This window comes from Hermetia illucens, chromosome 4 (assembly GCF_905115235.1).
Source record: "Hermetia illucens chromosome 4, iHerIll2.2.curated.20191125, whole genome shotgun sequence".
NCBI lineage: Eukaryota > Metazoa > Arthropoda > Insecta > Diptera > Stratiomyidae > Hermetia > Hermetia illucens.
In genome coordinates, this window is record NC_051852.1 from 104,529,570 (window position 1) to 104,545,432 (window position 15,863).

General features: G+C 42.4%; 1 protein-coding gene across 1 annotated transcript; it reads left to right on the plus strand.

Annotated features, from left to right (window-relative positions):
• The first annotated feature begins 590 nt into the window (after positions 1-590).
• LOC119654668 (venom serine carboxypeptidase-like) lies at positions 591-12,829 on the plus strand. The gene is made up of 6 exons (XM_038060163.1): positions 591-919; positions 7,137-7,439; positions 11,646-11,926; positions 11,986-12,144; positions 12,225-12,344; positions 12,412-12,829. Exons 1-6 carry the CDS (start codon positions 679-681, stop codon positions 12,805-12,807), a joined length of 1,500 nt encoding a protein of 499 aa, XP_037916091.1. The 5' UTR covers positions 591-678; the 3' UTR covers positions 12,808-12,829.
• Positions 12,830-15,863: the final 3,034 nt, after the last annotated feature.

The window sequence follows — 15,863 nt, forward strand, 5'->3', positions numbered from 1 at the left end:
TGTTTCATGGATCCATTCTCCATAATTGAATCGAAGTTACCCCTTGCAGTGTTCTTCTAAGGGTAGGTTGTAGTAGCCTATTGATGATTAGATGTTCAGTTATTATGAAGAAAACCAGAAGCTGGCGGTCCAAAAAAAGAAAATCGAATAGACTCTTAAAAGTTCAATACAGTCAATGATGTCTGATATCTTTCAGTTTGAAACCAACAAAACATAAATATATAGCATTTCACGGAAAAAGGTTCATTGCGGATCTTCCAATAAACCTCCAAACAAATTATATTCCGGATCCATCTGTAAACCCCCAAGCCCATATTGGGATTTCTTATTGGACAGCTCAACGATCATTAGCAGCTCTTACCTGTAAATGAGGTTTTTAATATTATTAAGATCAGTACCCACTTTATTACATGCTAAGTATATTATTACCAATGCGTCTGGTCAACTGTGTTGAACATAAGCGCCAAAGCCCCGACAGAAAGAAAATAACGAAGAATGGTGCAAAAGGGAAAGAGACTTTAATGGGATCTCTGAGGCTAAGTCCAGAACAGAACAGGCTTCTTACGGCATTGAGATGCTTACAAGATTTCTTCCAGTTCATCTGCCTCCAGACTGCCCACATGAACTTTTATTCAATTCAGTCAATAACATTCTTCGCAGGTGCTAATATCGTTCGAGATGAAGTTCACGTTCTTGTACCTTGCCTTGGGCTACCTTGCCATCAGCACGGATCGCTCTAATGGTCAGTTGTTAACGACTTTTAACACCCCGCGATGGGACCCCCGTGGGTCAACCACTAAAGTAGACGTCGGGGAGAGGCTGATTCTCACCCCCTTCATTGAATCCGGGAATATAGTACAAGCTCGACAGTTAGCCCGTGTGAATAGTGACTTGTTTTTTAATGTGACCAGCTACTCGGGTAAAGTTCTTTAAATTAACATATTTATTAGTGTTTTAAGGCAGCATGAAAAGTAAAAATGTAGGAGCATAACATACCTTTCGAGTGAAGTGAACCAAAGAGTGCTTAACGAAAACAAAGAAGCATTCTTCACACCAAACAATATAACAATGAATCTGGAAACGGGAGGAATATCTAAGTTACGTGAATGAATTGCGAAATCGTTCAAAGATACCAAAAGCAGCGTAAATTTCTAATTATTTGAATATGTTAGAAGTTGGTGATGTATTCACTCTATTCACGCTTTAGTGTTCCTTCAACCCGTATTGCTTAAAAACTCCAATGCTTCTAGACATCAGAAGTCTCATTTAAGCAAAAACCCTAGTCGTTTTACATAAGTAAGTACTTTTTTGAAGAACCGCGATCAAACCGCACAAGAGTCATTGATTCTTGTGTATTATCCACTTTCCTGCACTTGCCTCATTTTTTAACACAACTATTTACTCGGATATCCATTGTTGTAAAGGTTAAAAAAATCACCCCTTCGAGTTTCACATCGCTAGTCCTTCTAAGCAAGAGGAGTCTGCTCTTGTTAATTGTGAAGGCATCAATTATGGTGCACCCATCAGAATACATCATTAAAAGTCATTGCACTACTGATCGAATTTTAATTCAATTTTTTCGAAAGAACATAAATACCAACGTTATAACGTACTCAATTTGATTTCCAATGGAACAATGAACTGGCAACCATAACCGATATGACTGCAGATAAAAGGTTTTGTGGTTCTCCTATATAGCAAATATTTGAGGGTATATATGTACCATTGCGACACTTTGGCAATCGGTAACCTTCACCCATATGGCTAAAGGATTGGCCGCATTTGAATGAGTGCATTTAACAGAGAGAGAAGTAAACTGACGGAAATTGGAGAAAGCAAGGTCAAGGAATTAAGGTTGGAAGGATTTAGAAAAGGCAAATACAATTATGTATCGGTGGTTGGACGTGGATTAGAGTAAAGACCGGTGGAAAAGAGTACTCTTCCTTCTCTGTGCAGGCTTCCCCAATACATCACTTATGTGTGTGTTTGACATAGCGGAGAAGGATAGCCTCTGAGCTCTCAGAACTCGACTCCCCCGTTTAACACAATATTCCAGATACATTACGCAGAATTTCCATCCCGCTGCAACTGGAGCACATCAGCACTAAAACTCTGATGTCTGATGGGTCCATAGGCGGGGCATTCACATAGGAAATGCACCGTTGCTTCCACTTCCCCATTACATCATAATAATCGCTGGCGTAACAATCCATATTGGATCAGGGCCTTGAAGCATGTTAGACAACTTCATTCAAGACCATAACGGTACACTACAGGATTACAGTACCCTGTAGGAGGCAATATGGTCAGCATTGCGCTCGCCCAAGGTTATTACCCTGATTTAACTCAGGTACTCATTCACAGCTGAGTCAACTGGTATCCGACATCAAATCACGATACAAATTCCACTGCCACCAGTGAGATTTGAACCGCGACCTTCCGTAAAACAGCCTTGTGCTCTAACCACTCAGTTATCCGGACACTCATTACAGGATGGACACCTATCATCATCAACATCAACAATGCAACAACTGGTATCCGGCCTAGGCCTGCCTTATTAAGGAACTCCAGACATACAGGTTTTCCGCCGAGCGACGAATTCAATATTCCTTAAAGCTGTCTGACCTTTTGGCCTACGGCATCGCCCCATCTGAGGCAGGGTCTACCTCGTTTTCCATTGATATTGCCTTTATAGACTTTCCGGGCTGGGTCATCTTCACCCATACGGATTAAGTGTCCCGCAAACCGCAACCTGTTAAGCCGGATTTTATCCGCAAGCAACCGTCATGATACCGCTCATAAATTTTGTCGTTATGTAGCCAGTCATCAAACCGCTCGATGTTTTTAATGGCATCACGGAAACCCTCAGAGATGGCCATACTTGCTACCAAAATAGAGAAGTTTGTAACTAGTTTTACTTATTTTTGTCACCGTACCATCAAGTTTTTTGTAGAGCGCAAATATCAGTAAGGGTTCTCCGAAATATTCTTGCGATTTCCCTGTCTTTCCAGTGCAGCATGCAGACACGTATTGGTTCGGACTTCATACATACTATTTACATAGATCTTGATGCCGCCTGTGCATTTTATTTTTATTTTGCTCAGATAACACAAAGAACATTGCCTAGAACCCTCCCTCCCCCTTTATCTGGGCTTAAGACAAGCATGTTATGTAAATAACATGGCGGAGGTTTGTAAGATTCTCCTCTTCTCAAATCCATGGCATGTAGTCGTTATATGATGTGGTCGTGGTCATGGTCATGGTCTCTTCGGACAGGTTAGTGAATGCATATCTTTTTCGGAAAACCATTCCTTGTTAGAGTGTGTGAGTCACTGTGAGTGCCCAGGTCACTAGGTTGTAAACGCTAATCATTCTCCTGGGATAGAAAAATCGAAAGTGAATCAATCGTCCTCATGTAGGGGGCCAAACATTCTTCGGAGGATTCTCCCGTCGAACGCTGCCAAGAGTTCGCAATTTTTCTTACTAAGAAACCCAGATCTCCGAGGAATACATGAGGACTCACTTATTGTCTTGTACAGTACGAGCTTTGACCCTATGGTGAGACGATGATGTTGTAGGCCTATGGAGCTATCCGGCCTAGCAAGACAGAAGAGAATGTCTTATAGTCGGTACTCAGCAACGTGATACTTCTATATTTGTAGCACTGCGTGATGTCTCTCTTTTGATGTATTGGGACAGTCAACGCCTCGTTGACAATCGTCAGGCAATGATTCGCTATCCCACACCTTGAATATAACTTGATCAACCGCTTGGTATAGATGATCGCCTCCACATTTAACCAGCTCGGCTGTAATTCCATAGGCTCCTGGCGTCTTATAATTTTTAAGCCGATGATTTGTATGGACTAGTTCTTCAATGCTTGGTGGTGACAGCATTTGTCCGACGTCTTCAGTTGGCGGAACTTGTTGGTTGTCCCAGGTTTCCTTTTGCTTTGTGTGAAGTGGCTTCTCCACTCGAAAAAGTTTGTTATTGGTCTTCAGTCCGTCGTTCCGACCTTTTTTGCAACTGAGGCCAAGTTCGTTTGTGGCCGTACCAATAATAAATGTTCTTGAGGTGGTTGTGAAAATCATTTGTTGTGGATCTCCAAAACTCTGTTAGCTGCGATTATTGCGGCATCCATTTCCTGCTTCCTCACTTGATTGTCAGAGGGGATTCGAAGTGATATTGTTATTCGATAGTGGTCCGAGTCTATATTGCCCCCCTCCCCATATGTTCTGGCATCCATCAAAGCTAAGAAGTAGCGGCGTCCGATTAACACGTGGTCAATTTGGTTGAAAGTGGTCCCGTCTGGAGAGGCGTACGTATGTTTGTGGACCGCTGCATAGATGTTCATTTATGTTATAACTACCTCCCCCTTCCGCTTCTGTTATCTGTTGACCCGGATGATGTACTTCCAAGAAAGCTTATACTGATTCCACTCTGTAGTTCGTGAAAGTACGATCAGGTTTTATAAGAGAATCCAATTTGGTCGACTTATCCATTTTAAGAACTCTTCACAGCCTTGAAGTCTCTGGTTCGCCTTCGAGTTCTTCATAGTATATTCTAAAGGAGTCTCGTGTCGAGCACTTAACGAGGCTCTTATATTAACGCTGTTGCTGTAAGTTGAAGATTAACCAATTTTCATTCTTGTTGCTTTTACAAGCACAATTCAAAAGTTGATTTCCTGAGCTTCTGCAGTTCTCGGTCCCTAAAAGGAACCATTTTACCTCGAGAAATAGGACGCATTAGAGTTTCCAATTGGCCTTATATCGCCAGAGGAGTTCTTAGTTGCCTAGTGAAGAGCGCTTTTTTACCAAGAAGTTCATTGAACTTTGTCAATCTATAAATAAGAAACAAAGTAGAAAAAACAACCATTTCCGTTTCTTTTACTAAAATTTTTTTTTATAGATATGCATATTTCGGCGACTATTTGTCGCCTTCCTCAGTGCTTGTAATAAATAAAATTGTTTTTTAAAGGAAATCGAAATGGTTTGGACACAGGTTTTTGTGAATTCATTCAATCCCTTTTCCAATCAAATAGTCATTTGCTAATCCCCCAAAAAATATATTGAGCCTTCGCATCGCAATCTATTAAGACTTCGATATCCCTTGATTCTGCATTCGCTACCAAATCCCTTAGTTCTTGCGTCGATGGATCAGAATTGTCTCAACATTGTTGCCTCTAAAATTTTTGACATCAGGACGCAAGCACTCAGTTTTATGAATGTTTCATCTTAAAAGATCCTAACATTAAGGGGGGTTCCAAAGCCCAAATTTCATGGTATCGGACCCACGGCTCAAGAACCGATAAAATATACGAGGTATACGAGTACCCAGTGATCGCGGAAGTATCTCGCAATATCTCCGAGATGGCGGAAATGCGGAGAAAAATGGCTTACGGCCAATATGGCCACGGTGACACGACCTTGAATACTATGCCCAGATTGTCACCCGCCGCGGTCCGCATTCCATCGCAGATTCGCATACAAAACCACTAAACAATAAAATTCATACACTGCAAAGCGTATCCCAACAAAACAAAAAACGAAGTTCTTTGGAGACGCGGCGATGTCTACCCGAAGCAGTAAAACATGTCCCCTGAGAGTGACTTCGCAATTTTCACCCCACGCCCATAAACACTTATCGCTACAAGCAAGTATACGTGTGTCTTGACTTCCGTAGGGCTTTCTCGTGGAGCTGCATTTTAGTGGACATTGGCATCCCCATATTGGGTGCAGACTCCCTGTAGCACTATAGATTGCTGGTGGATATACAGTATCAATCGCTTTCTTAAGTCGTGAGGAAAAATTTCAACCTGCTCGAAAAACAACACTCTTTTCATTCAATCCGTATTCGCACACTTCAAAAATACCGCAACATTACTACCAAATGCAATATCTCGAGCTCCACACATCAACAGTACTAACTCTCCAATCTTGGATCCCGCCAAGGCTCACCACCAAATCCCCGTAGCTCCCGAAGAAGCAGTTGGTAGACGATACACTTTTGGCTTTCCTTCAACAGAATGCACCAACAACCGTGTTCGTCGGTGTCTCAGACATCGCAGTAGGCGCTGCTCTTCACCAGAAGTTTCTTCCCGGAACAATTGAATTCCTCTCAACGGAACTGCAACAATTACGATCGTGAGTTATTCACTGCGTATCTGAACATAAAATTTTTCCCTTAAAGGCAAATCGTTAACCTTGTTCACGGACCATAATCCTTTAATTCTACCTTACGGCAAAATCCCCACAATGCACTCCCTAGACAACTTTCGCACTTAATCTTCATTAGCCAGTTTACTTCGGACAAATTTCGAAAAATTTGCGTCCAGCCCTGCTAATCTGATATACGGAGGGAATCTAAGACACCTCGGTGATCTGGTCACCGACAAGGGAGACGGTCTTGGTAAGACTGGATTGTTGCGCCTGCTACGGGAGGCCGTCGACAAATTCAAGCTGTCTCCGTCATCTCGTCAACCAGTGATCAACGCTCTTACGCTCGTTCGCGCGTTCAACGCTGCAGCCACAATACGAGGGTCCATATAAGGTCCTTGAGAGCAGAGACTTGAAACCGGACATTAGAGGCAAGCTCAACGCTGAAACCTTCAGTTTCAGGATAAAGTCCTGTGACGAAGTGAGATTCGATTCCAAACACTCCTCGACCGCAGCGCGGTTTGTAATTCAAGTCAGCATGGAAGTTAGCATGGAAACAAAATCAGAAGCTAGACTGTTAACCAGAAACAGGAATGAACATTTAATGGAAGAATTTAAATAAAATACTGAAATAATGGAGAAATAGTGCATAAGTTGCATAAACATATTACTGAAGAAAAGAAGGGAAATAGTATGTCAGCATAGTTAGCATGCTATGCATCCTCCTGCAGTTCAACACATAAAAATCACAAAACCTCTTATTACCAGAATAGAGCTCCGTGGCTCATCGCTTATTTGTTATCCAAGTTTTTATGTTTCTCCACTCAATTAGCGCCTTATATGGGCCAAAGTTACTTCTGGCTAGAACTTGCAGCACAAAGAATCCATGAAGTATCTACGAATGTCTAAATATGTACACTAAGTAGTTTCTGTAGCATAATTGGATCACGCTCCCAGTAATGTTTTATTTCAACATTTCAGGCTTCTTGACAGTCAACGAGGAGAAAAATTCCAATTTATTCTTCTGGTTCTTCCCTGCTAAGGGAACTGAATCACTGTACGATGCCGATTTCGATTACGATGGGGAAGATGAAGACACCGATTACGACCATCCATATCTCAAGAAGTTGATGAAAAGACCGAAGGTGCAAGACATGACAAGGTCAGATGACGCGAAACCTGTTGTTCTCTGGCTGCAAGGCGGACCTGGGAGCTCCTCACTGTTTGGATTATTCACGGAGAACGGACCATTCTTGATTAATGACGATTTCGCTTCAATCAGAGGTTTGTATAATATAAGCGTAAATGTGTCAGAAACTCTGGTTGAGTATTCAGAATGTGTTAATGCTTTCAAGGGTTATTGACTGGGAGCAGAACAAGTGAAAGTTGATTTACTTTTATGAGTTACAACTTGTTAATTAGGCGTTGATTTCAAATGGATGAATGTTTTCGGGGCGATGCTATTATGCTAATTGGTGGCGACACGAGAATTCCATGAATGGATTCATAATTAGATCAGCCTCTACAATGGGAGAAGGTGATGCCAGAGTTGTTCTCGTCATTTTGATCAAAGGCTTATTTTTTCTTCTTCTTTTTTCTCCTACTCCTACATTGAATATATGAAAATTTGAATGCTGCTTCGAAAATTATTTAGAAAAGCTGCTCCTCCATATTTTCCCATATGTTATGAGGTCATTGCTCCGATCATTTATATATAGCAAAAAATACCCCCAACACTATTCCTTCCTCACCAAACCTAGGGACGACCAATCAAAGGGGGACTGTCAAAACTACAGTGGAAATGGCAAATGCAGCCAGCCAGACTGTTTTGTTAAAATACTATTCGGACTTCGCATCTCAATGTATATTACGGTCCTGGCCTACCAAGGGACTATAGTCCCAAATTTAAAATATTTTCTTCCAGGGTGAGCACCAAGGTGTATAAGGCTACTGACTTGTTGGTAAGACTTCCACGACTGATGAAGTTCCGTTCTATTGCAAGCTTATATTCACCGTTTTTAAGGTTTTGTTTTAAGCCTGACCTTTCTGAGTATTTTCGCGTAGGACAGATTGCTCTTACTGTAGATAACAATCGCACCTAGACGAGTGCTCACTTTTGCTTTTCCTTACACTTTTTCGCTGGTAACTTTAGTCCATCCATTGCTTTCGTTCGTTTTGGGCTTCGCGACGCTCGTCGACTTCCCTACATTCGTTGTATGCTTTCCTCCTTCTGAACTATTGGTGCTGGTTTTCAGAATGTCCTGTCCGCCTTTTTTTCTCTTAGGCGCCTGCTGATTATTTAGAGGATCCCCGTCTTTTTCACGTATTCTTTTATTTCGCCGTGATTCGGTGGTAGTACGGTTAGGCGTCACCTGGGTCGCTTGTGACACTGTTGGCACAGCGGGGTTCGGCGTGTCCTTAGTATTCTTTTCCTTTATCTGGGATCTATTAGAGAGGACTTCAATAGTCCTCACCATATCCTTTAGGCCTTAGTACACATTGTGCTTGTCCTTGATAAACTCGGACAGCTCAACTATTTTTGGTAATTCCTCCGGATCGAGACGCTGCTCTCTATAGTCATTTTTCGATCATAACTTAAATACAACGTTGTTTTCACAAAGTACTGCAAATGCTACCGTCTCTAAGGTTAGTGCTTCCCCGATTTCGAACTGAGAACGAATCGCCGCGACTATGACCTCCTTGGCAATAATTTCATCGATGTCCTTACATTCGATGCTAATACGATGGGTTAGGGTTTTAACCTCGGCTTGTACGCCCAGGGCTTCCCCGATGGTCCTTCTGAACTCAACTGATTTTTCTCTTATTTCGCTAAGTTTAAGCAATAGATCCTCGTTTTGAGTCTTTCTAACTTTGGAAACCATTTTACGGATTTCCTGCAATTTTCGGTCATTTTTGGCGCTACGTAACATATCCGCAAGCGACATTACCCCCATTTTCTTGATCGAAATGGCGTCGGGCTTCGGTTTTTTGAGTTCGTTGTTCTTCTTCGCCATGCATTTCTTGGTAACTAGCGCTCAGAGCCGCATCAGTGCCAATCGCCAACCTAATGGTAACGAAACATTGAGTGTTCTCTGAAGCCTGCCAGGGTTTTAACGGGACGGAGGCGTTCACAACATTAGCCTGATTGCCATTTCGGTAAGATTTCTACGTACTTAGTAACAGAATGTTGCAAAGGTCCAAAGTCAAAAATTCAAATCGTATTCCAATGCGTGTATGTTGCGCTCCTTAGGTTTATTTTCAGGGTGACCTTCCCTTAGGATTTTATATTTACGGCCAGGTATGCCTTAAGACCTTGTTTTCCGGCGCAAGGAAAACCTCGACACCCCTCTCTCGTTAGCTACAGATGCATTGCCCGACGGTTACCACGTGGAGGTAAGAGTAGGATTTGGCAGCAGAACTGTAGGTGTTAAATCAGAGTGCAGTTCCCAGATCGAAGCATACCATTCCATGGGGCCTACCACGCAAAGGCACATACTACCCTTGAACCGCCATATTCATGAACGTCCTCATCTTTAGGTCAATGTAAAGATGTGCTTCTGGCACGTGTGATAGGATATCTGACAATTATGATATATTACAATTATTTAATGAACAATACAAGTCAATTTCTAATACATATTGTCCTTAGAGGAGGAGCAAGTAAGTGACTTAAACTACGCTTAAAACTAAGAAAGGAGACAGAGCCAAAGGGCCCAAGTTTTAGGATGTTGTAGGACCAGCATAATCTCGGGGAGTGAAAGTAAGTGTCGAGTTTCGCAAAGGGGACTTCCAAAATAATATCCGCACCACGTGTACAAGGAGAGAATGCGGAATATAAAATCGGAATTGGCAAAGCAGTCCATCAGGCAGTTTTAAAGAAGGAAGATGTTGTTGCAGGGAAGGGAGATTGGAAGTGCGAAGCCGGAAAAGGTGGCCCACACAAGGAAAGTTCTTTTCAGAAAAGAGGGATTGGGTGAATTTGCGGTGTTCAGTTTTAAGAGCGCGTCAGTCACGGTTGTAGAATTAGGGACCAGACCATACAGCAATATTCAAGGATGTTTCTGACAAGGGTGTTGAAAAGTATGAAGGAGGGGTGGATTACGATGAAGTCAAAGGAAGAACGTAGGATAAAGCCAGACAGACAAAAGCGCGATTGATTATGTCAACGATGTGGGAATTGAAAAGAAGTTTGTTATTAAAGGTTACACCCAGGCCTTGGGAGGAGGTCAATAGTAATAAGGCTGGTTAACCAAGAGGGTAAGAAAAGGATTTTGGGGAATGCTTAAACGAATAGCAGTAGAGTCAGTAGAGTCAGCAAAATTGATGAAAGAGTAGGGAAAGATTGGGTGGGATTACAGGAGTAGCGAGTGTTGGACCAAAACGTTTGTGATGAGCAACATTGGAAGCCAGAAACTTCTTTAGCAGTGCATGCTTCAGGTGTATTTATTTATTTATCTCTGTGGTGAACCAAGTTGGGTAAGAACCACATAGGAGGTTTGAATGGTTAAAATCCCCGCAAAGGAAGAAAGGGATAGAAGGGAACCTGACAGAAAGAGTTCAGTCAAACTATCAAACAGTTCTTGGCACAGGTGAGAGGAGCAAGCACAGGGAACATACATACTTGATACAATATGAGGGAGAGAGTTGGGTTGGGGACACATAAGGCAGTACAATCATAAGGATAGCCAAAGGAGGAGAAGAATGGTTGGGCGCGAAGTGGACGTTTAATTGCAATTAGGACCCCACCGCCAGTAGACTTACGTAAGGCAACCTCGTCCCTGTAGCAGCGAAAAATGGAATACTCTTCGGGGAGCTCGAAATTTAATATTTTATCGTCAAGCCAGGTTTCAGAAATACAAATGACATGATGTTGCAAAATCAACGTGGATAGATTGACTTGGTTCTTAAAGTCTAACGTTTTCGCGATACGGGTCGACAATAAAAACGGAGCCAGTTGTATTAATTGACAAGGCAGGCGAGCTCTACTGAAATTTACTCACAACTAGGTGCCATTATACGGCTTGATGAACACACTTTGAGGCCAAACAGAAGGATTACCGATTGAGTTAAATTCGTCTGTTGAAGTAGCGAACGCTAACCTGACAACAAACAGCTGTTTTTGGTGGGGAGGTCATCGTTAACCAAGGCCACTAGCACGGGAAGTTAAAATACCTTGATTTAGAGCAGCGGCGGAAAGATCATCGTCGGCAACCGGAACGATATCAAACGATTTAGAAATTGAGTTATGATGCGTAATCTACTGAGGAGGCTGCGGATATGGTCCCGCTGACGGCGCACGGGAGCGAGACAGCATCAGGGACTTTTTCAAAATTGCTCCTGTGGCCACCTGGAAAGCAGGTTGTGTTGTAGATATCTTTTCTTGAAATTCATTTCTTCAGGATAGAAAAAAAAATAATTTAAGTTATTTTCATTTAAGGAAAATATAATTTATAGCTAAAAGTGTGACACAAAAATCTCTTTCTCCTGTAGAAAACCCATACTCTTGGCACACAAAATATTCAATGCTTTACATCGACAATCCAGTGGGGACCGGGTTCAGTTTTACCAGATCCGACGGCTATGCAACAAATGTTACCCAAATTTCCAAACAACTTTACTCAGCTTTAACTCAATTCTTCGATATGTTTCCTTTGCTCCAACCAAATGAGTTTTTCATCGCTGGGGAATCTTACGCTGGTAAGTATATCCCTGCGTTGGGCTATGAAATCTATATACAGAACCGAGGAGGAAGACGAATCATTAATTTGCAAGTAAGTATGCTGTTATTCAAGTAATCAATACAAATATCATCAAAGATAAATCTTTTCAGGGGATTGCATTGGGCAATGCACTTTCTGATCCTTACAATATGAACGACTATTCCGACTTTGCCTACCAGACAGGCTTGGTTGGATACTTGGGATACACTGAAATGAGGATTTTCGAATCATTGTTCAAAACCCATTATGATACAGAGTATGCAAAATCGGTAAGCATAACCAGGATATACATAACAATTTTAAAAAATATCTTAGATCTGAAATCTTAACCAATTTTTTCCACTTTCAGTTTTGGGACGCGACCCTTCATTCCTTCGTCCGCCATAGTCAATACAGAAACCTCTACAACATTCGGGATCCTTATCCCGTAAACTTAACAATTTTCCGGACATTCGTTGAATTGCCAGAGGTTTGAATTGAATTATCCTTTTTATTTTGAAGTATCTAAAATGCTATATTTTCCATCCAAACTTCAGGTTCGAAGAGCGATTCACGTGGGAAATCAAAAATTCTCGGATCCTTCAGTGGTAGGCGTGTACCTGCAGCCTGATTTCTTCAACACAGCCATGCATTGGACTGAGCGACTACTGGATGCCGGTTTGAGGGTCATGTACTACAGCGGCAATTTAGACTTCATAATAGCACACCCACTCTCCCAAAATGCTTTCCACCAGATGCGTTGGAAAGGAGCTTCTAAATATCGAATAGCCGAACGAACGCCATTCGTAATTGATGGAAAGCTGAAGGGTTACATAACGGAGGTTGATAATTTTGTTGATGCAACAATATTGAACGCTGGTCATATGGCGCCAACAGATCAACCAGAAGCATGTCTAGAACTGGTCGACCGTTTTATTAGACATAGTTTATGAAAGGAATAAATCATACTGAGCAGATGCATTTTTCACTGGGAATCTTTTGAAAACGAACTCCGCTTAAGAGATTTTCCTGTATCAGGAAATCTGCTTTGCAGGGGAAAATATTTTACAACCTAGTATTACCATAACACGTTGCACATAACGATGCTGCCAAATGTTAACACCCACGATTCGTCCTACTTTATGTAGATATATATACATAAATGCATAAACGTATATGCTCTATTTAGTTCTTTTTGGAGTATAAGCCATACACACAGTCCTTTCCTTCTTATAGCATTTTTTTCCAGACCTAATATTTAAAAGAGACGATGCTTCAATTTCAGTCTAATCACACTCAATGCTGTTCAAGTTAGCCAACAGCTAACTAAGTGGATGTAGTTGAAAAACTAAGCCTCAGCCACCTCGACCATCGTATCGTTTCATACTCCATATTATGCAAATAATATGACGGACTTTAAAAAACCAACTCGGATCTGTGATGTCTAGAGCTCCGCGAAATTGACGCAGTCTGAGCCCATAATATATATTCCATTTTATCCCTATGCTTCTTGCTCCACTTCATTTGCTTTTCTTGATTTTAGTCCCTGTAACTAGTCAATGAATATAACAGATTGATCATCATATATTCGGGAATTATCCCGGGAATAGTACTTGCTAGCTCAAGAGTTCCATGGGCGCCGTATGTCCTAAATGAGTACAATGGACTACTAAAATCTGAATACTCGGGAGCTGAACTCTCCCTCGCACCAGACACACGTACAGGCTGTGATCAGTTGGAAAATATGCCTTCCGTTGATCCGTACTGACAAGGCCGTAGAAAGATAATTCAGGCATGGGGAGAAAATTGTACGAAGAAACTGGGACCAAAGTGAGAATCGTGCAAATCAGCCCAAAAAATACCATCCCTTTTTTCACTAAAGCTTATATTCCGGATCCGAGAGAAATTATTCCACATTTCCACTTTGTTTTAACATTGGATTCCATAGTAGCCAAGTTTTCCACTGTTAAAGCAATACAGTCATTTTATATCGATAACTCTTTATTGTATCTTTAGGTTTAGCCATTTTGTTATGTGGTTTATTCCGGGTCTTCCAGAATATTTCCACTTTCTCTTCCCAGGCCTGAGCAAAATAAACGCTGTGTGTTTTCGAGTATATACTGTAAGAGCTAATTAAAACTTAACGTTGTGTTTATCACCGTTCCCACATATCGGCCAGCTTGAAAGTGAACATGTGGTTATCGTTGCTAGTGAAAACATAACATCTCTTCCAGCGCTTTTTGTAATAATAAGTATTGCTTTCATTTTATGCTCCGGGAATTTCATTTCACATGAGTACAACTTGATATCCTTATGTTTTATAATTATAGCCAATACTCTAGGTTCCAAGCCATCTGGTCAGAAAAGAAGTAGAGACGCCGCTACACAGGTCAGAGCCATTCCGCAGAAATGGGTTCATGGTTATGCCACTGAAAACCGAAGAGCAACAGCTGAGAGAACTGTCCTAGGCGAACTTTTTTTTATGGGTAGAGGTGGAAATCTTAAAAAGATGCTACTACGCCAGGTTGCAGCAATGTGCGGGATTCTTACCCACTAAAATCTTCTCCGCCCATATCCTCGCGGGACCACTGTGTAGTATTACTTCGCGCGGAGGGCTCTGGCTTACATCATCACAAGTAAATCACGCGTCCTTCGCGCTTTCCGAGCTCGTTCCAGTTCCTTCAGCTTCTCCTGTATCGCAGTTACTGTTTCGCTTATCGCACTTCAGTTTGCTGCGGACCTTAGCATCTCCTCCACGAAATTATGGGTTCCGATAACTGCATTGAGGACGTCGTTTAAGCTCCTTCTTTCATTCGCGAATCTCGGATAGTGGAACATAACATGCTCCGGGTCCTCGGGTGTAGCAGCGCATTTAGGACAGTCTGGAGACTCATCTAATCCGAAACGATACAAGTACTTCCTGTATCCACCGTGTTCCGTAAAGAACTGCGTCCATTTTTGCGCTCGACCCATCTCTCAAGATCACTATGTGGGTCCAGCGACTCTTTTCGGAATTATCCTATCGTTGCTGCCATCTCCTGTATAGCTCGTTCCTAGTGGCTTTTAGGAAGCTCGTAGTCACTTTGACCGGATTCACCCTCCATCTCCGGTAGAAATAGTGTGCCTCATTCGCCAAAAGATCCAAGGGAATCATTCCCGCGATGACACACACTGCTTCACCTGATACCGCTCTATATGCAGTGCACACTCGCAGCGCGATTGGCCGGTATGCCGAACTTACCCTTCGCTAGTTCCCTGTGTTATCCAGTGCGCACGCCCAGACAGGAGCCGCGTATAGCAGGATGGATTTTACCATCCCTGCGATAAGCAGCCGGTGACTGGATTTCAGCCCTCCAATATTTGGCATCATTCTTGCTGCCTTTTCACGAGCATCGGTCATTACCCCCAAGTATCTAATGATCGATTTTGAAACAACCTCGTGATAACCAACGCGGATTTTTATAGTGTTGTTGTTCCTGCGATTGGTAATAAGAACCGCCTCCGTCTTATCTTCCGTCAGGTCCAATTTCACCATTTGGAGCCATGCTTTGATAGCATGAATGGTTTCACTTACATTCAGTTCCACGTACTAGTGGTTTTTCGCAACTACTACTATTGCCAGGTCGTCTGCAATTTTGCCTCCATTGGCACGCGAAGGCGGAGCACTCCGTCATACATTATGTTCCACAGCAAGGGCTCCAGTGCGGAGCATTGGGAAACACCTTGCGTAACATTATATTCCTTCGGTCCGTCGTCCGTCTCGTACCAAAGGAGTCTCTCCGAAAGGTTGTGGCGCGGCAGGATCTGCAGCATTCGAAATTTATTTCGGATGTTGCGGATGCGGACGGGTAGATGGCGCTGAACTCAGAAACTCTCCACTCACTCGTTTTCAGAACGCACCAGGGGAGTGGAGAACCAGCGGTAAAAAAATGCCGTTGGTTGGGACAGTAAGGACCGCATGGAAATAAGTCGGTCTCTTCTGTATCCAACCGCGGCTCTGAACACTTCG